The sequence below is a fragment of the Primulina eburnea genome, chromosome 3, assembly GCF_022965805.1.
Source record: "Primulina eburnea isolate SZY01 chromosome 3, ASM2296580v1, whole genome shotgun sequence".
NCBI lineage: Eukaryota > Viridiplantae > Streptophyta > Magnoliopsida > Lamiales > Gesneriaceae > Primulina > Primulina eburnea.
Window position 1 is genome coordinate 7,889,612 of NC_133103.1, and position 20,664 is coordinate 7,910,275.

Genomic DNA, 20,664 nt, shown 5'->3' on the forward strand with positions numbered 1-20,664 from the left:
TTTAGGGCAGATCCAGTCTCCAACCAACGAAAAGTATGTTCAGTCAACTAGAATACTGTTGAAAGACGAACTTTACATAAAGAACACGAAATCCAACTCAAAGAGCGAAGATGGATGGAATTACCATGCAGTGAAACCAATTCTGAGCCAGTGAATTCTCCTTGAACCTCTCCATGTCTTCCCACAGCTATATTGAACTGCAAAAAAGGTTGCGAATTGCTCAGTTTCCTCATCACCTACTGGTCAGGGCCACACATTGCTAATCCATGATGTCGGGCAGTTCAAGAAAGCTGTGGAAACACAAGAAGAGGGCCATTCTGTTGAGGCATTGCACAGTAATTCTCTCCTTTGTTGCAACCCTAAATAGGGTTTTCTTGAGAAAAAAGAAGAAGAAAGAAGATCTCTGTGAAATACTGTTTGACAGAGGAAGAAGAGAGAGAGATAGAGATGAATGTGTGTCAACTCAACTGTAGGTTTAGAGGTAGAGGAGAAGGCGGTATTTATAGGAAAAATGAAGTCTTTTCCACCAATCCCGAGAAGAATATTGGCCTATTAAAAGCCGACGTCCGATCCCACCTCGTCAATCTATCTGTCAAATCAAATTACGAAATAATATTAGATTAACTTTGATTTCAAGATTTTCGATTTACTGAACTTGTATGCTGGCAGTGTAAAAATAAGAGATGGATACTCTAATTTTAATGACATTCGGAGGTTCTAATTCTTGAAATGGGTAAATTGCATCAATATATAATTTGACATATTTTTCGGTTTTGACACTCTAAGTAATCAAAATAAGATTTTGATTATGTATGTTGTTTTTATTATTAATTTTATTTTATTGGAGTATTGATGTGACATCGGATACGTCAACACGTGAATCGTGTTTGCGTTATCATTTCGAAAAAATAGAATTAGAGGTAAAACATAAAAGTAAAAAATAAGTTTCAAGATCAAGACCCAATTTAAACAATTTGAATTATCAAAATCCTGAAGAAGTACATTTAGAGCATGGGACGTAGAATTTCACTTATCACAACACAAGGGTAATTGTTCTAAACAAACTGAAAAAGGATTAATTTGAAATATAGCAGTATTAGTGAAACAATATTTTTCGACAGGAAGATTTTTAAAATTTTTTTATTATATAAATTATCTCGCAAACAATTTATCGAAACAAAAAAAAAAAAAAGACCGAATAACGAGCGATTAAATATATCACTTTTAACATGCTACCACTGGGGCCAGTTTTGTACATGAGCAAAGGAATCCTCCTCGTATGTACGGCTAGGATGCCGCCTACCGTATGATCCAACGGTGATATTTACCTCAGTGCATGGGGTACATGAGAACGGGTCCCTTCGTCCCGATATTCTAAATGCACGTGTTTTTAACTATTAATATTATCAAGATGCAGTCTATAAATTTAAATTTGAAAATATATAGTACTTTTAAGCATAGGAAAATATTTTTTAAAAAAAAATAATAGAAAGTCGCCGTATTTCTAAATTAAAATCTATGTTCATTATGTACCAAATTTTACTTATTTTTCCCCCATTCTGCTCATCTTGGTTAGGGTTTTTTAAAAAAAAATTAGTTTGCTAAATATTTAAAAATGAAAAACAACTGAAAAAGCCAGAGGTGTGGTGCCATTCATGCCTTTATGATATTTAAAAAAGAAAACATCTAAAAAAACGACAGAGGAGTGGTGCCATTCATGCTTCTTGCTTTTTTGTCCATTTAATAAGTTTGTTGAAATCTTTTAAAATTTCTTTTAAAAAAAGGAACTTTTGAAATCATTAAAATATTTAGAACGCATAACTAATCTCAGTATTTCTTCCACTGGTAAACTGAACAACAACTTAAATGTCACGGTTCGATCGTTTTACCTAAGATTTACCCACTATAGACAATTATTGTATATCAGTACTGATAAACTCCAACAACAAGTTAAATTGCTCTTGGTAAATATATTTTAAAAAATAATAAAGTTTTAGTCCTCTGTTTTCACCTAATGTTCTATTTTAAATACATTATTCTCGTAATCGTAATTAATAATTACTTTCGTTCAACTTCATAGGTCAGTTATCTCGATCTTTTTTGGTCCAGAGCCTCTTGTTCTATCTAGTAGCCATTAGCCAGATCCGAAGATGAGTTCTGTTTGATATACTCGAATCCGAGATTTCGCCCGGCTAGCTAATCCTGGGAGACATGCATGAGTAATCATGTATTATTACTTGAAATGTAGGTTCTAGTGGCAACAATCCGTACGTCTGCTCTTGTTTAATTAAGTACTTTATTTGCTCACTATTGAGAGAGATGTTGAATGTACAATAATTATTACTGTCGAATAGAATACTTATTAACTAATGCTAGCTATGTTTAATTTCTTAATGCACTTTATTTTGTCCTATTTGATTCTATCGAATTTGGTGTCCATCAAATGTAATATTTTTGTGATACGGCCTTCGTGTGTACAATATCACAATAGTACTTTCGATGAAATTAAAGAACTACAATTGGTAAAGTTTGGAAAATATATTATCAAAATCAAAAAGAGACGATTATATATGTGATGGAAATTGAAATCTTCTTGTGTATTTTACTTTATTACTTTTGTTGTGAAATTAATATCTAACCAGAATTTTGAAGCCAAATATTTGGACATGCATAAATGAAACAATGGAACTAATACGTACATTATGTATGATCAACTCAGGAATTTAAAAGGTGAACTGGAGTACAAACAATAATTGAGAATTGAGTTATAAATGCTCAATGGATGAATCGGCCTCCCTATATATCTTTTTTTTTTTAAAAAAAAAAAATAAACTTCTATATTTCCATATATTCTAGATTTATAATAAAAATATGAATTATTTCTTTCTAAATTTAAATTATAGTTTCGTCCTCTACGTTTTAATGAATATTCCACACAAATTAGAGGAGTACAACAACCAATAAAGACTAAAAAACACACCAAAAAAACCAAATACGAAGTACATATTAAAATTCCATGACTTATCCTATACTAAATATAATAATTAGAATATGCATTATAAATATATATGTTGGTGTTTGTTAATCAAATTATTAAGAAATTATGGAGATAAGAATAACAATAATAATTAATTATGGGGAATGAAAGGAAAACGTTGGAGGTTCACATGGGGCGCATGTGAGGGTGACCCACGGTGTGGAAAATGACAAGCACTCCGTTTTTTAAGGACCAAGGTCTCTCTTGTCTGCCTGCCGGGACGGCCGGATCATGTAACTTCCCATGTACACCTTCTAACTCCCTCGGTATCGGTTACCGTCGAGTCCTCGATATAAGTTACTGTTGAGTCTATATTACATGAGATATCAAATTTGTTACATTCCATGGATCTTATATGAGCTTTATGTGTTCGTTGGAAAGATTAGGTCATCCAGACTAGTATTCTAAACTATGTAATCTTTTAACATTTTAAATTGAGCTACTCGGGTTAATTTCAAATTAATCTAAAAGTTTCAAAAATTAATATATAAAAAAAATCGGGCCACCAGGATTCATATTTAGCTCTGCCTTTAGTATTTATGATTTGTTCCCTTTCGACGTCTCATCAGATCTAACTCCCCCTCATTGTTTCAGAAAAGAATTAATGCAGTTGTGGATGTCTTTTGGTGGTATTTCTATTTTTTTTTAGCGGGTGGAGAATAATGTTATGATTGGATCTCAAACCCTGAACTTTCGTCCTTAAACTTGGAACATTAATGTCAGATAAGTTATAAGTCGTCTCTAATCTTAGTGTCATGTCTAATAAAATACACCAATGCTCTTGTAAAATAAAGCAATTTATATAGGGCTGCCTTGTCTACGACCGCATAGTACTTGTTGAACTGTGATGGAACGATTATGAACTACCCAAGTTGCCCTCTCTATTTCCAAATGATTGGCTCAAATGTATATAGAAAACATCTTTCTCTAGTAAAATTTCATTCAATCGCTTAAATATGTAACAACTTTCTTGGATATTTTATCGACTCAACAATTTTAATTTTTGTTATAAATAAATTTAGAGGCTTACTAATTCTATCACTAATGGAGATAGCTTCCAATAATTTTATAGTAAATTTTTTTCATACATACATACATAGTAAAATATATATTGAATGTTTCATATTTGAAATGAATATTTTCTTATACTATTGTAGAATATTAGTGTTACACAAAATTGCATGTCTTCAAAAGGTGACATTTTCTTCGCTAGTAAAAAAAAGGTACTCTTTCTTGTCTTTTTTAAATCGAGCAATCAATTTGAGACAGATCGAAAAATGTTTATTCATTCTTTTATAAATATTAAATTCAATTAAAAATTGAATAAATCACTAAAAAATTTACATCACTGTCAAGTACAACAAACTAACTACCTACAAAAATAAAATATTAAAAAGGAAGTTGTCCCAAGCATTTAATTATTATTATTTTTTTTAAAAAAAAAGTAATTAATTTAGTTTTGAGTGTGTGGTGTGTGTGCAAGAAAAAGACCGACAAGGAGAGGTCATTTGATTTGGCATTGCACGTTGAGAAGTATATATTAATATACAACTTTCGTGGAATGGAAGTTAGTGGATTCTCTATTAAATTAGCTGGCAAACCCACTATTTTATGTCATCTTTCGTTGGGATATGCAGGCATATTATAACATGTCACTTTATAAAAGATTTCTTTTATTTTTTCATGTTAGCCATTCACGCAAAAATTCATAATAAATCCGTGTAATTTTTCTATCTAATTAATTATTATACGTTTATAATTTTTGAATTATATAGAGTGTGACTTATGAGTTTGAGATGTAATCGTTTTAACTATGAAACTTCTTATATTTATATTCCACAAAATTAAATTACCATTTATTTTTATCTCCCAATCTTTAGATTTATCCAAAATACTGAGTTATCTCACTTATATGAAAAAGGTAAAAATTTGTGTGAGACGGTCTCACGGGTCGTATTTTGTGAGACAGATATCTTATTTGGGTCATTCATGAAAAAATATTTATTTTTTATGCTAAGAGTATTGTTTTGTATTTGAATATCGGTAGGGTTGACATGTCTCAAAGATAAAGATTCGTGATACAGTCTTACAAGAGACCTATTCATGAAAAAATATCTAATTAAGTCATCTATGTTGTCATGATTTCTTTTTTGGTCCTCTAACTTGTCAAAGTTGTATTTTATTCTTGCAATTCTGTTTTTTTTTTTAGTTATATTTCGTCGGAGTGCTCATGTGACGCCAAAAACATGGTCAATTTCTGATTTCACGTTAGCTGCATTTTTTTTTGTCACATAAGCACTTAAGCAAAACAAAACTAAAATCCAAGAAAACAAAGTTACAAGATTAAATACGACAACTTAGAAAATAAAATTCTTTATTTTCCCCACTTGTATAGTAGATCATGCAATTATAGCATGGATGATAAAATTTTAAATTTCACTCTCGGGTTGTTAACCCTCTATTCCATAATACTACCATTTTGATCCCACGAGTGGGTGGAAACAGCTTTTTTTTTTTTCCCTCTATTTTTTCCTTGAGAAGCAACTGTTGTTAAAGGGCAAATACCAATCAGTCGGAGGGGTTCAAATGCTATTTGGTGCTATACGTAATTTAACTCAAGGATGCTAACGTGTGATTTCATTTTTCGTTTTTCAGTATTTTCTCTGAAAATATATGTTTTCTTGAGATTGTATCCAAGAATACGATATGTATTAAATTGTATCTTATGAAACAAGTTATTTTTAAGAATATGTGATTCCATGTGATGCATATCTAGTAGATGAGTGTCATCTTATCGATACTCATATAAATGTGGACGATTGATATGAAATATATATATATATATATATATATATATATATATATATATATATATATATAGGCAAAAACTTGTGTGAGACGATCTCACGGGTCGTATTTGTGAGACGGATCTCTTATATGGGTCACCCATGAAAAAGTATTACTTTTTATGCTAAGAGTATTACTTTTTGTTGTGAATATGGGTAGGGTTGACCCGTCTCACAGATTATGATCCGTGATACGGTCTCACATGAGACTCACTCATATATATAAAGACCATATCATTCTTCGTTATATAGGCAAAATATAGTTCAACAATTCAAATGCATAGCACGAAGGAGAAAAGGCACAAAACCACCCTTTTTTATCCAACATATTTCCTTTGGACCGAGTTCTATAATTTCTATATAAAATGAGTTAATTTTATATTCCCAGATTTAAAAATCAAATATTGTCCACATCTTTGGGCTAAAAAATGTCAAAATTTGTGGGCCCCTACTATTAATTTTCTTTAAAGTGGGCTACACCAACTATGGTGGGCTGCTGTGGTCACATATAAAAAATCACCCCAAATATGTTAAATCCCAAGAAACACGCACTAAGACACCTTGGGAAACACGCAGTTAGACTATTTGATGGACCTCAAAGTCCATTATCCAATTCAATTTAATTTTGGCAGCCTTTTTTCTATCCTCCCCAATAGAGCTAGACCTTATCGCTCCCAACAAACCCTAAAAAATTAGGTCCAATTGGATTGGTTCACGGTTCAAGCCCAATTCCCCCTTTCTCTCTCCTCGAAACCCTAGATCTGGTTCTCCGTCGGGGAGCCGGGAGATCGCCGATTCCGACCTAGATTCAGCTTAAAGAAGGTATTTTTCCCTCTGGGTTTCTCTCGGCTCCTGTGCGTGTGTGGGAGGTTTGGATCGGTCGTGAGGTTTTCGAGAGTTTGCTGTTTTTTTTCTCGATTTTTTATGTCTCGTGTTTTTTTGTTGATTTTAATGTATTGTTGTTAATATATGAGATTGTACTGTGTTTTATGGTGAAATTTGTTGTTTAATTCGGTTTGTTTGAGGGTTTTAGTTTTCATCCGGTCCTGGTGAACTGAATTTGGCTTAGAGTTGGATCTGTGTTGCTAGTTTGCGAAGTTTTGTGCTTTTCTGTTCCTAGCATACACTCGGCATTTTTGTTGTTGTCTTGTTTTATATTTTTAATTGAGAGTTCGAGATGTATGAACAATTTGATTTTTTGCGACATCGGTTCTTGGTGTATATTTAGAAGAAATTGGGGATAATGGACTTGGGTAAGTAACGGTGATTCTGTTCCTTTTCTGTGGTTGTGGTTGTGATTGCTGGCCTGATTGAGCAGCTTAAGCTCAGGTATTTGATTAAAAAGTTGAGCTCCAACTGGAACTTGAGGAAAAGAGCTCGAGTTTCTCCACATATTCCAATATAATTAGATCATGTGGGTCTATCACGTTTTAATAGAAGTTGACATAAATGATGATGATTCAATGGCTAACATTTGACCACATGTGAGAAATACTCGGAATAATACATTCTATTATTGCTTAAGTTTTACAATTTAACAATATTTTACATGTATTATTAAAATATATTTTATATATCCTATAAATAGCAGAAAAGTTGTTAATAGTTATTATTATTTTTGTATAGATGGATGCTGTATAAGTAAGAATAATCAATCAATATATTTGCCGGACATGTAGTAGTGACCTAGTCATTTTGTGGAAATATTTTTTGAAGTTGCACTATATTATGTTTTGTATATTTTGCTGTACTTATTTACTTGTAGTGTCCTTGCTACGAGTCTTTAGGTATTTTTCTGAACTTTTGTTGTTGTTTCTTGGTACTGTGACATGATCTGCATTCTGCATTAATATACATAATTTCAAATTTGCAGAAAATTTCATGAATCTCCTCGAGATGGAGGCTGAGGACCCTAAACCAGTCATGAATAATGAATTAGTTCCCATTGACGCCATTGACACCATAGACACAGAACATGTCGACGATGAAATGCAACTTGACATCTTAGATACACAACCCCTCGAGACTGAGATGCCACCCATTGATCCTGTGGCACAACCCACCAAGCGTAGGAAAAAGAAGTCGATAGTGTGGGAACATTTCACTATAGAAACAGTTGGTCCTGGATGCCGAAGGGCCTGCTGTAAACAATGTAAACAGTCATTTGCCTACAGCACTGGCTCAAAAGTAGCTGGAACGAGTCATCTGAAGCGGCATATTGCGAAAGGAACATGCCCTGTTGTTCTGCGTAATCAGGAGAAAAATCAGTTAGTCCCATTCAGTGCACCGTCCAAGATGGGCACGTTATCAAATACACCTAAACGCCGCTACCGAACTGCCAGTGTGCCTTACGTTGCTTTTGATGCAGACCAGTGCCGACATGAGATTGCTAAGATGATAATCATGCACGATTACCCGCTTCACATAGTTGAGCACCCCGGTTTTGTGTCATTTGTCCAGAATTTACAGCCTCGATTTGATATGGTCAGCTTCAACACTGTACAAGGGGATTGTGTGGCAACTTATTTGAGGGAAAAACAGAGTATTCAGAAGATGATTATGGGTATCCCAGGACGTATCTGTCTTACGCTAGATATGTGGTCATCATGTCGAACTACTGGCTACGTATTTGTAACTGGGCAGTTCTTTGATGGTGACTGGAAAATGCACCATAAACTTCTTAATGTTATAATGGAACCGTATCCAGATTCAGATACAGCTTTCAGCCATTCTGTTGCTGCATGCCTCTCTGATTGGAGTATGGATGGCAAGTTATTTTCAGTTACGATCAACCAACCGTTGAGTGAACCGGCCATTGATAATCTTAGAGCCCTTCTCTCTGTAAAGAACCCTTTGATGCTTAACGGTCAATTGTTGCTTGAAAATTGCCTAGCTCGATCTTTGAGTAACATTGTACGAGATGCATTGTATTCTGCGAAGGGCATTGTTGACAAAGTTAGAGACAGTGTCAAGTACGTGAAAACTTCCGAATCGCTCGAGGAAAAGTTTCTGGATCTAAAACAGAAACTTCAAGTGCCTAGCTCTAAAAATCTTGTTCTTGATGACCAAACTAAGTGGAACACAACTTATGAAATGTTGTTGGCTGCATCAGAATTGAGGGAAATCTTCTCTTGCTTGGATACTTCGGATCCGGACTACAAGGATGCCCCAACTATGGAAGATTGGAAACAGATCGAGACTTTCTGTACTTATTTGAAGCCGCTTTTTGACATAGCCAATCTTCTGACCACAGCAACTACTCTGACAACAAATACATTTTTCCATGAGGCGTGGAAGATTCAGTTGGAGTTAGCTCGAGCGGCGGCCAGTGAAGATCCGTTTATTAGTTCCTTGACTAAGTCGATGCTAGATAATTTCGACAAATACTGGAAGAGTTGCTGTTTTATTCTTGCTATTGCTGTCGTTATGGATCCTCGGTTTAAAATGAAGCTTGTTGAATTTAGTTTCTCGAAAATATACGGGGAAGAAGTGGACTCTTACGTGAAGGTTGTCAACGAAGGAATCCACGAGCTCTTTATGGAATATGTAGCTCTTCCTCTACCTTTAACTCCAGCTTACGCCGAAGAATCAGCAAACGGGACGACAGTAAAACTCGAGGAAGCACAAGAAACCGGGGTTGCTAACAACGGTCTTGCTGGGCTGGCAGATTTTGACATGTACATGATGGAAACCAACAGCCAGCAATCAAAATCAGAACTAGATCAGTATCTTGAGGAATCCCTTTTGCCGCGGGTGCATATATTCGATGTGATGGGGTGGTGGAAGCTAAACAGAACGAAGTATCCAACCCTGTCAAAGATGGCTCGTGATATATTATCGATCCCAGTTTGTACTGTTCCCTCAAGCTCTGTATTTGATATGGTGCCGAGGGAAATGGATAGTTACAGGTGCTCGTTGCGACCTGAAACGGTGGAAGCTCTTATATGCGCAAAGAATTGGCTTCAGCCGGAGAAGGTTGAAACTCCTATTCCTGCTGTGAAATTGGAAGTTCCGATCTAATGATTGTTTTGAAATTTTATTTGTTAGAAAAGCAGGTATCTTAGGTGGTAGATCGTATCATCTTTAAGCTTTGTTTTTTGAGTTGGCCAACTTTGAACTCTCCGTTGTATCATAATTCTATTTTTCGAGGTTTGTTTGGAATAGAGAAACTCGTGTACTTCAGTTTGCTCCAACTAATTATTAGATCGAAATAGGTTATTTTATTTTTAGAAATGGTGTGGTTAAATAGTCGTGTTTAGGGATAGAAGAGTGATACTGATTTTTTCACTGATTACACATGTCATATGCCGAGTGAATAAATACACCACTGAGTCACATGACTAAAATAACAGTTTATATATCCAAACATTTGAATTTAAGAAATTCAATTTTTTTAAGTCCATTGAATTGAAGAAAATCATTCACTGAAAGTTCAGAGCTAAATTCAACAATTTCGAGTTAAATTTAATGAGGATGTACAGTTCCTATGAATTTGTAACCCGAGAGGCAACCGTGGAAGCGAATCGGATTTGATTTGATTTGATTTGATTAGAGTATTATATATTTTAGTACAAAATGTTATATAATTCTGAAATAAATTGGAAATGAAAATTTTTAAAATATCTTCTTTTTTTTTTTTTTTACCTTAGATTGAATATAATTTTTAGGTACTCGAACTGAATCAAGCTTTAGTAGGCTTAAAAATTATGTAATCTTTACTGGGAAGAACCTTCTTCATTTACCACCATATGGATAAAGCTTTTTTTTGTGGACTCTCGGTCGTTAGCATTCTTTTTTTTTCCCCTTAAATCTAAATTCCAGATTATTATCGTGTTTGATATTTTGATATGAAGCCTAAAAATCTTCCATTCTCTCTTTAAGATCACAATGCAGTGCTCGTAGAATAGAGCTACAGTAGTGTATTGGGTCGCGAGGATTAACGTTGTACAATAATAACTATAGATTTTTTACTCGACCAATGTTAATCACTTAGAGAATATACGATGATGGTCAATGTACTTATCCCATAAAGCACCTATTTGAATATATGGATGTCCCTACATCCATGCTAATGAAACGTAACAATGGCATATCACGAATATTAGTCCCGAGTGAGTATGTCAATATTTTTCTTCTTGAGAGCTCATGGACCGTAAACTAATTTAGATATTACAGTCATTAATAATGAGCAAACTGGGATTCATTGAGCTGCTGCAGAGCCTCCGAACCAAGAAAATAACAAGGTTTACGTACCTCAGAGTTTCGATTATAATATGAAACAAAGGGAACCTTGGGAAATTATTGGAATTCAACAAGATGATGAGAATGTTGCAGAGAGGAAAATCCATAATGATTTTAGCAAGCAATTAGAAGATCTACTATTTCAAAGTGTGTGCAGTATTCTCTTGATCTCTTGCATATGTATATGTTTAAGGTTCCAAGTTTTGTATTCCAATCTTTCTTAGAAGGCTGGCTACTTTACACTCGTATATGTCAATGAAGCCTCGTGTATGACTGGCTCAAGGGTTTATATATTTATTTATTTATTTTAAAAAAAAGAAGTTGATATTCAAGGGATGAACTCATCAAGATCCGGCTCAAACTCCCGGCCCATCTCTAAGGCCCACAGGTGAATGACCCATGACAAACTCAGGTATTCTCCTATAAATACCAGGTTTGAGCGTATGATTATATAGTCAATATATATCCTCAGTCTCTGACTTGAGCGTCGGAGGAACTACGCCAAGACACCCTCCTGGCTCCCTCTTAACGGTCTTATTTGTGATTTCAGGCGCAAGGGTAATTTTGAAGCCCGTGTTTGGATTAGTGATGCTTGCGTGGATCGGACCCTAAATTTCCCGTGAGTATGGTCAAGAACGGACTACAAGGGTCAGCTACCCAGCTAACTTTCATAATTAAATACCGTTACTGTTATAAGCGGGTCTGATTGTGAAAGACCTATTACTGGATAATTCAGGGATAGAGCCAAAGAGCGTGGTGTGAACCATACAAGTTCTCAATAACATTGATTAAATGAAAAGTAACTATAGAAACGATGGAAACCACTATTTCTTTAATCCTGCAATTTGAATTAATTTATGACTATTCGAATTTTGATTTATATGATTAATACTATTTATTCAACAAATTTAATTGTAAGTTTTTTATTTGAATGGTGAATTGGATATCAATAAGATTAGTCATAAAGGAATCACGTCAATTTTCATGGGCAAAAACTTGTGTTAGACGGTCTCACGGATCTTATTTGTGAGATGGATCTCTTATTTGGGTCACCCATGAAAAAGTATCACTTTTTATGCTAAGAGTATTACTTTTTATTGTGAATATGGGTAGGGTTGACCCGTCTCACAGATTATGATCCGTGAGACGGTCTCACATGAGACTCACTCATTTTCATGTGTTACAATTTTCAAATGGATTTATTCAAGTTGAAAAAAAGATGTGCTCTTTTAATGGCGGCTATTGGATCAACCCAATTATCCATAGGTAATACCCCAAAGATAGATCGAATAAATCGTATCAAAAGCCGACGTTCAACTATATATACTGAATCTATATCATTTTTAGTTAAATAAATATCTTACATATTATTAATAGTTATCATCATTACTCTGAAATATCTTACTAATTAAATTAGATTTCAAAAAGCGTAAAATTATTATAATTATATTGAAGGTGTTAAAAAAATAAGCATAGCTATATTGCAACTAATAATACAATATGATTTAAAAAAAAAACTTCCAAAGAAAAGGTGAAGGCAAAAAAGAAATTGTAATCGTACATCATATATTTTATTTCCGATCTGCTTCTAAAACATAGATATTCTGAAAAGGAAGGAGCGTTACATGAGTAGCAAAAGCAAACCTAGAGACAACACAAACTTTAAACCATTACACTTCCACAAGGATAGAAGTAATCTATCAAGTTATTACTGTAAAAACTAAGAATTATCATATCAACATCTTCCTATATATGAGCTTCTTCCTCAGATTAAAATGAATCCAGTGGGCAGCCGTGAGATAGCGCGAAAGAGAGCGGTTCGAATTCAACTTTTTTTCCTTCCATTATAACATCAGTAGCAACCATGGGGGAGGGGAATGAGTTAGTATACGGAGCAAAGGGTAGCTAAGTCCCCTTTATTCTTTCCTACATTAAAATTTTTTTTCCCCCCTGTGTTTCTTAATGATTCTCATAATCTAGCTTTGAAATGAAAATTCATAATTCAATCTCAATTTTATGAACTTTCTGATCCTCCCGCGGCATGTCTTGCAAGTTCAAGGTCACCAATCCCGAGGTAGAATCGTACTCGAACTCGACTGCGGATGATCCTATGGAGCACTTTCTTGGCTTGACCGATGAATAAGCACCAAAACGTCCACAACCCTTTACATCCAGAGACACCACTGCCAACACATCTCCGCTTAAGTTCTCCGCTTTCTGTCCATTCTCAAAGTCATAAGATTTTTCACCTTCTTTCACGTCATATTCGAGTCCTTCTATCGCTCCACCGGCATTGAACATGTCAATTAGCCCGAACGGTGCAAATTTGAACCCGGGAACGAGTTCTTTAATGGGTGTAACAGTGAAAACTTCGTGCTCTAGGATCTTGAGGGAAACCGGCATGGCAACATTGCGTGGAAGAGTGATGGGTTGCCCACTCCGGTGGGAGTAAAGAGCCACATCGCCCTTCCAGTTGGAGTCGAGGGCAGTGTCTGAAATGAGATGAACATCACGGCCCTTGACGTGGCCGGTTATTGCTTCGGTGTTAGTCTGATGGAATGTGTTCATTCTCTCAACGCTGTTCCATGCTGCACCCTGGCAATTGTATACCCCGAGTATACCGGTGTATTTGTTGATGTTCCATATTTTCAACAGGCTGAAACAGAACAAAGAGTTATTCAGATAATGCATCCACACGAGTATAAGAAGTAAACAAGAATAAATAGTTAGAAATCCATTTCCTAAGAGCATGAGATGTGGTAAAATTAATCTGATAGGGACCAAGGAGTATAGACTCGAATCAAATACGATCGGATGCTAAAAACCAGCGTGGTAAAACATATAAGGCTGTGCACAAATAGGTTTCGAGTTCACCCCAAAAGCTCAAGGTTACTAGGATCAACTTTAACAACGTAAAACTATGTACTTGAAGCAAAAGGTTGAAGCCATGATGTACTAGTATATCAATGTGGAATTTCAAATCAGTGAGACTAAAACAAAGCCAATCATTCAAAAGCACTCACCTAGCACCGTCACGGGCTGGGTCTGTAAACAAACAATCCTTAGTAGGTCGGCCGGGTAATCTGGCTCGGAGAATCGAGCCATCCGGCAGAACAAGCTTCCTCAAAACATCGAAATTGTGCTTCCCTGGTGCATCACTGTTTCAAAAGAACTTGATCGTCAGCATTTTAAACAGAGATCCAACAGGGATCATAAAGCATAAATTTACATGTACACTGGTCGAAAAAGGGGAAGATATGGGATCATTACCTGACATAAACAGGCCCACCGCTAATTGCCCTGGCCGATCCGTGGTACTCTGCGGCCGGATGTAGAGAATGAAACATATCCCAGTCGGGTAACATAACTTCTCCAAGAAAGACGCTGTTATATGAAACAGATGCAATGTGGATCGTATGTGATACTGGCTCTCGGGGGTAGAAATCATCAGATGCTCTCACAATAGCAGTTTGTTTCGAACTGTTTTACGGAATCATCATTAGAAAATCTATCAGAAGTTAAATAAATAATGGAAATGGTAAAATATAAGAAATCCAAGCTCTAATACCACAAAAAGATTCAGTGGAAAGAATTGAAAAGTGTACCAGTAAAGCGATTCCAGGTTGTGGCTCATACAGGAAATGCAGCCATTATCAGGGAAGTTTCTTGCGACAGATGCTTCAAGAGCTTGATGATACTGTCTTGTTAACTCCACTCTGCCTCCAAGACCGGCCCCGAGTGTCTCCAATATGCATTGCACATCAACTTTCACCCCATCTATCCCTGCGGAAGCCAAATATGTATGCAATTCATTGTAGAACTTGTACACATTCTTGGGATTCACCAATCCCAACCCCTGCATTGTAAGTGCATCGGTTTTCCACCCGGGCTCGTTGGCCATCACGCCTTTCGACACCGCTGGATACTGCATAGCTGATCCATATTGCTCCATTTCTTTCACTCCAGGCCTCACCCCACCCCAATAGCCAGTGATGGCGTGCCACACATACACGTATTTCAATCCGTGCTTCTCTTTTGCTATGTTAGCGATACTCTTGATCCCCGCTGTGGAATCTTCCTTATCCTGAAATTTAGCGTTTTCTTTAATCCCCGTCAGCCTGAGCAGAGGCGGCTGCTCTTCCTGGCTCCTTTGCTCGTCTCCTCCGACTGACTGCCAACCGTCATCGATGATAACGAATTTCGGCGGTGTTCCGCCAGTAACTAGGCTCTGGAGGCCGGCTTCGACCCCTTCTTGAGTCACTTCATGATAGAAAGCATCCCAAGTACACCAACCAAAGCAATCAACAATCCCTGGTAGCCTCTTCTCTTGCCTAATCCTAAAAGTCCCCAGATGCAACTTAACCTCCTTCATGGCCTCGTGTATCGTCACAAACGGATCCGTTCCGGCACCTAGATACATTGAATGTGTGAAAGTAGATCTAAGAGTATCATTATCCCCGCTCTCCAAACATAATTCTAGCTCATCCTCATCATTCCCTTGAAGACAAGCTTTAAATGACCCTTCGATCAAAGGCAAAAACACCGTGTAAATCACCTTGTTTTCTTCATCACCTTCAACCTCCGATTCGAGATGGGATCCATCTTTTGTTTCCAGAAGCAGGAACTGCGTCTCGAGAGGAATATCTCGCCCCTTATCCCCCATTTTCTGCGACATCCACCACAACTTGAACCTGAAACACGCCAAGAACCGAACGTCACGCAGACTTCCGAGCGAAACCACGTGACGGTTGCTATCTTGGTCAAAAGCTGCTCCCAGAAACACCCCCGCCACAGGTCCCGCGGAGGCTCCGGACGTGGCGATCACATTTTCCGGCACGTTGGTAAGTATGGTCCGGTCCTTCACAACCAGTTTCCCATCCGCAACCCGAATCGCTGGCTTGATCGTCATCTCTTCTCTTACCTTACTACCCTGTAAAACAACAAATCAGCAAAATCAAATATGCAGAGGCTGGCAAGCTCCCAGAGCAAGAAAAATAAAGCTCATATGAAACATTGCAAACTATAGATCAAGATTAAAACTTTAACACTAAAACTGAGGAAACCAACGTACCCAATAATCAAGAACACTATTACGTTCAGAAAAGAAACGAAGAACAGAAATAATAACCCCCTCTCGTTGATTGTATTAAGAAATATCGGGAAGGGATAAATGAATGCAGAAGAAGAGAAGAGAACAGAGGTATTTATAGTGGCGAGAGGCTTCAAATGGTGAGCCAATAAAGAGTAAGAGTTCACCATTCGTTGATGATACAGTGGGATTGAAGCATCATCTCTCTCTGATTGGTTTACGACAAAATAAAAATTAATTAATTAATAAAAATGTTGGAACCCAACGGTGGAAAAGACTGGATTTGCCTCAATCAGGTCGATGTTCTGACTATAGATCAAATTACCACGTCGGATCCACGGCATGACAGCCCATGGTCTAACTAACAACTTCCATTAGGTAATTTGGTCATCATGATTTATAATTATAATAATAATAAAAAAAAAGATTTAAGGTGAGATTTATAAGTTTCTATTATACAAAAATTGACATGGTTCCGAGTTAAGTTTATACTATTATAATTTGAGTATCGGGAAACGTTAGAAATTAATATCTGCTCACAACATAAAGAGTTAATATATGAATATCTAGCCTAAAAATAAATTAATTTCATTTTACAACCTTCAACACAACATAAAATAAATTGTCATTCGTCGAAATAACAAATGGTGACCAAAATTTGGAGACAAATTACAATTAATTCACATGTAAAGGATTATACATGGGATTTAGGACATTAGACATTGGATATGCTATTCACGTTTAAGGAAATCCTACCTATGTGGGCACTACCTTCACTTCATTTTAACGGGTAAGATCTTACCACACATACAATTTCAAAAAAAAAAAAATGGGTCCTATATATGCATGGACAAATCTTGATCATCCATCTTATCATGTGGGCAACGCATACATAGGTAGGATGAAATAAACCGCTATTCACCGTATAAGACTTAAAGATTTAAAATTAAATTATAATAAGTTACAATGAATTTTTATATAACAATATGGATTAATCATATCGTAAAGTGAGTACGATCACGAAATAGTTGTTATAGAGGTCCATTGTCCAGTCACACATAATGGTATCGGAGATGATCACCATTAATTAACACCGAGAATTAAGTTATACAGAAAAAAGTGTTACGTGCATGAGAGCAATCTCTTGAACCTGTATGAGTTACTTCTGGATTTTCGACGTTGATGGATCAATGGATCAGACCACGACGATGATGTTGTATTCTTAAAAAATGAGTGATTGTTATACATATTGTCCCACATGATAAAACTTAAATATCTAAAATTAATTTATAATGGTTACAATGAACTTACGTAGCAACTTGGGTTAATCATTTTCATGAAACGATGAATACAAAATCGTTGTTATAGGAGACATGCAAACACGACCCCGAGCATAGGCTGTGAGATTGGAGGATGCAAAGGTTAACACCGAGGCTGCTACACCAATTGAAATTTAGTGAAACTGGCCAAAAATAGTAGACCTGTGGTTGATTAATTCATACAAAAATATATGTGAGTTCATAAATAGCAGTAGTTAGATGTTGTAAATGAGAGAAGCGCCGACAATTAGGAAATAAGGGGAAAATCAGAGGGCACGAAGGTTAAATTCACCTGGACCAAGCGGAAAATATGGCTCGTGCATCTAACATTTTTAGTGCATGTTTTAAATATAATTTCGAGAGAATTAATACATAAATTTAGTGTGTATCCTATAAAAATGTAATTTGAGAGTTTTCGAAAGTTTTACAAACTAAATTATTTATATTACATAAAGAAATATTTAGTCTAAATTTATTCAATGTAAATCACTCCATAGATACACCGAATCATAAATCGACGTTTCTCGTATCTAACAACTCAATCTTCAACATGGAAATATCTAAGACCTGTGGTGCCACAAAAACATTGGTGCTGATCTGTCTCCACGTCGGCTACGACTTTCCGATGGGAATGAGAAAATAACGTGTCGGCGGATGATTGCTCCGTGCGGTCTTCCGACGGCTGAGATTGTAAGTTCATTAATTTGTGGTCACTTTATATATATTGGGTTAGGTAAAATGATTAAGCAGCTGGACACATGGGAAACACTTTGTTTAAACAATGTCATATTGTTGTCCTTTTGTTTAAAGTAAAAACAATTTGTGGTCCTAATAAAGTATAACTTACCCGACATGAAACTTTAATCGGTTAAATTATATACTGTCACGTGTCATCGGATTTTGCTTCTAAGATTTTCCCAAAATCTCGTGTTCAAAATTCAATCCTTACAATCATGCCCAAGAGAAATTATGGTTTGTGCTTTTTTTACGATGAAGAACCCAAAGTCAGTATTATTTAAGATATGCAGCGAGTAAATCTCGTCTGTATGTAATAGCTTGTGGGTTATCACATGCATCACAAACAAACGTCAGAGATGTTAAGGTTTTCTCGACGTTAACACTCCGACGCTCAAGTCATAAAATAATTTAAAGATGTTATCTGAAAGCTGTAAATAGTTTAAATATAAAATAATAAGAGTGTATTTTAAATAATGAGTGTCTTTCTCTGTTTATTTATTTTTTAGAAGTGTCTAATACTCTTGAGGCATTTGTAAGTAATTTGAATAATAAAATTGAAATATGCAATATCTCTTGACTTAGAACACCCATTTGGTACGATTTTGTTGCCGAGTTCTTTAGTTAAATCTAATACTAAAGATCTTATAATTTTAAAAGTCAGGCGTAAAACCTCCTAAAAAAACAAATAAACAATCGAGTTTTTTTCGTTTATTGTTTTATATTGATTATATGAATAATTTGCGCATATTTTATCAATTAAAGAACTTTATATATTAAATGACGAGTGAATTTGTGTTTTAGACCATTTATTTTAAAACAGTATTTCATAAAACTATTAACAAGTAGATTTTAACTTAAAGTGGTGCATATTTACGTTGATGTATGGTAGTAAAAATATATTTTTCTATTGAATAACAAAAAGTTAAAGTAGAAGCATTCAAAATTATTTTTTCGACCTGATTTCTACTCTTTTTTAAGTATCTAAACAAATTGAAAATTCATAATCATACTTTAATATTAAATCTAAAAACAGTTTTATATATATATATATATATATAGACAAATATATATATGAAAGATGGTGGTTGTATTATAGTAGCTCTGTGTGGACAGTAAAGAAAAAATGTAGGACAAATACGAATTATCTCAAAAATCTGATTGGTTTAAAAAAAGTTGGTCAAGAAAGGCTTCGCTATTTGGTCAAGCAAATTAATCCTTGACTATGTATCTTGGTACATATGAAACACAACTTGTTTTTTTTTTCTTCTTTTGATTCGACCATTTTCAGAATTTTGAAATTACATCTTGAATTTTCTCTATTTAGACCCCCCAACACGAGTTAGTACACACAAATTTTCGAAAATTACATTTAATTTTTTAAAAATGAAATTATAGAGATTTGCATATTTAAAATCATATGGTAAAAATGCAATCACTAATATCACATTATCTTACAACTTAAAAGTGAACTTTAAGTAACTAAAATCACTCTTTATATGTTTCAAACAATTATTTTACTAAGTTGGGACTATCTGGACTATCCAACGACATTTGAAAGCAATAACAAGTGGTGAGATAGTGTCGGAACTTTTGTTCCTGCAAAATCATTTCGATACTTAAATCTGCGAAGAGAATCATCGTGACATAAAAAATAATTTGAATATATAAGATGTGTGTTTTAAATTTTTTTTATTTATAAATATGAAAGAAATGAGTCAACATACACTGATAGCCTATCAATCGCTATAATGTGTGAGATATGTCCTAATATCATGCAATCACATAAAGTTTGATTGTATAATAATCATATTTTAACAAATTTAGAATATGCCAACCGACCTCCTTTAGACATTAATTCAATGGAGAATGCTCCACTAAAAGTTACTTTCAGAACTAGATTATTATTTTAACATAATATATATTTAAATCAAAAGTAGGAAAAATAACGACACCTGCAAATTAACAAAAAAGGAGATTCTACGTCGGACCACTTAATATAACAGATGTGGGAAATTCTGTGTCCAAAACGAAAAGAAACAGAGCACATGTCAGAAAACACTTAAGCCAGCGATTCCGAATTTTCAATCTCAAATAATGCACTAATTAAATATTGTAAAGCAAGTTGGTTTCTTGATAACTGGAATCTGAATTTTATTTTGAAATATATATATATATATATATATATATATATATATATATATATATATATAGGGGTTTTTTACAAAAATAATTTAATTTTTAAATTTTTTCAAAAATAATGTAAAAAAAAAAACCTTTTCAAAACTACCCTAATCCGCTCTCACGGAGCGCGGACGCTGCACACGTGGAGCAGCGTCCGCGCTCCGTAAGAACGGACGCTGTGCCATGTAGGCATCAGAAAATATTAGCGACGGA

The 20,664-nt window shown here is 35.1% G+C and overlaps 2 protein-coding genes across 3 annotated transcripts; one reads left to right on the forward strand and one right to left on the reverse strand.

The window, feature by feature from the left end:
• Window positions 1-6,511: 6,511 nt before the first annotated feature.
• Window positions 6,512-10,065, forward strand: LOC140825941 (zinc finger BED domain-containing protein DAYSLEEPER-like). Its single transcript, XM_073187995.1, has 2 exons — window positions 6,512-6,705; window positions 7,757-10,065. Exon 2 carries the CDS (start codon window positions 7,765-7,767, stop codon window positions 9,901-9,903), a length of 2,139 nt encoding a protein of 712 aa, XP_073044096.1. The 5' UTR covers window positions 6,512-6,705; window positions 7,757-7,764; the 3' UTR covers window positions 9,904-10,065.
• Window positions 10,066-12,669: 2,604 nt separating this feature from the next.
• LOC140825942 (probable galactinol--sucrose galactosyltransferase 6) lies at window positions 12,670-16,426 on the reverse strand. Of its 2 annotated transcripts, none has more exons than XM_073187996.1 (5): window positions 16,196-16,426; window positions 14,730-16,054; window positions 14,395-14,604; window positions 14,148-14,282; window positions 12,670-13,780 (listed from the first exon to the last, which is right to left on the reverse strand). In XM_073187996.1, the coding sequence occupies exons 2-5, from the start codon at window positions 16,031-16,033 to the stop codon at window positions 13,120-13,122; spliced, it is 2,310 nt and encodes a 769-aa protein (XP_073044097.1). In that variant the 5' UTR covers window positions 16,034-16,054; window positions 16,196-16,426; the 3' UTR covers window positions 12,670-13,119. The 2 variants fall into 2 exon arrangements, with proteins under 2 accessions (XP_073044097.1, XP_073044098.1); XM_073187997.1 differs by having other exon boundaries at window positions 14,730-16,049; window positions 16,179-16,330.
• Window positions 16,427-20,664: the final 4,238 nt, after the last annotated feature.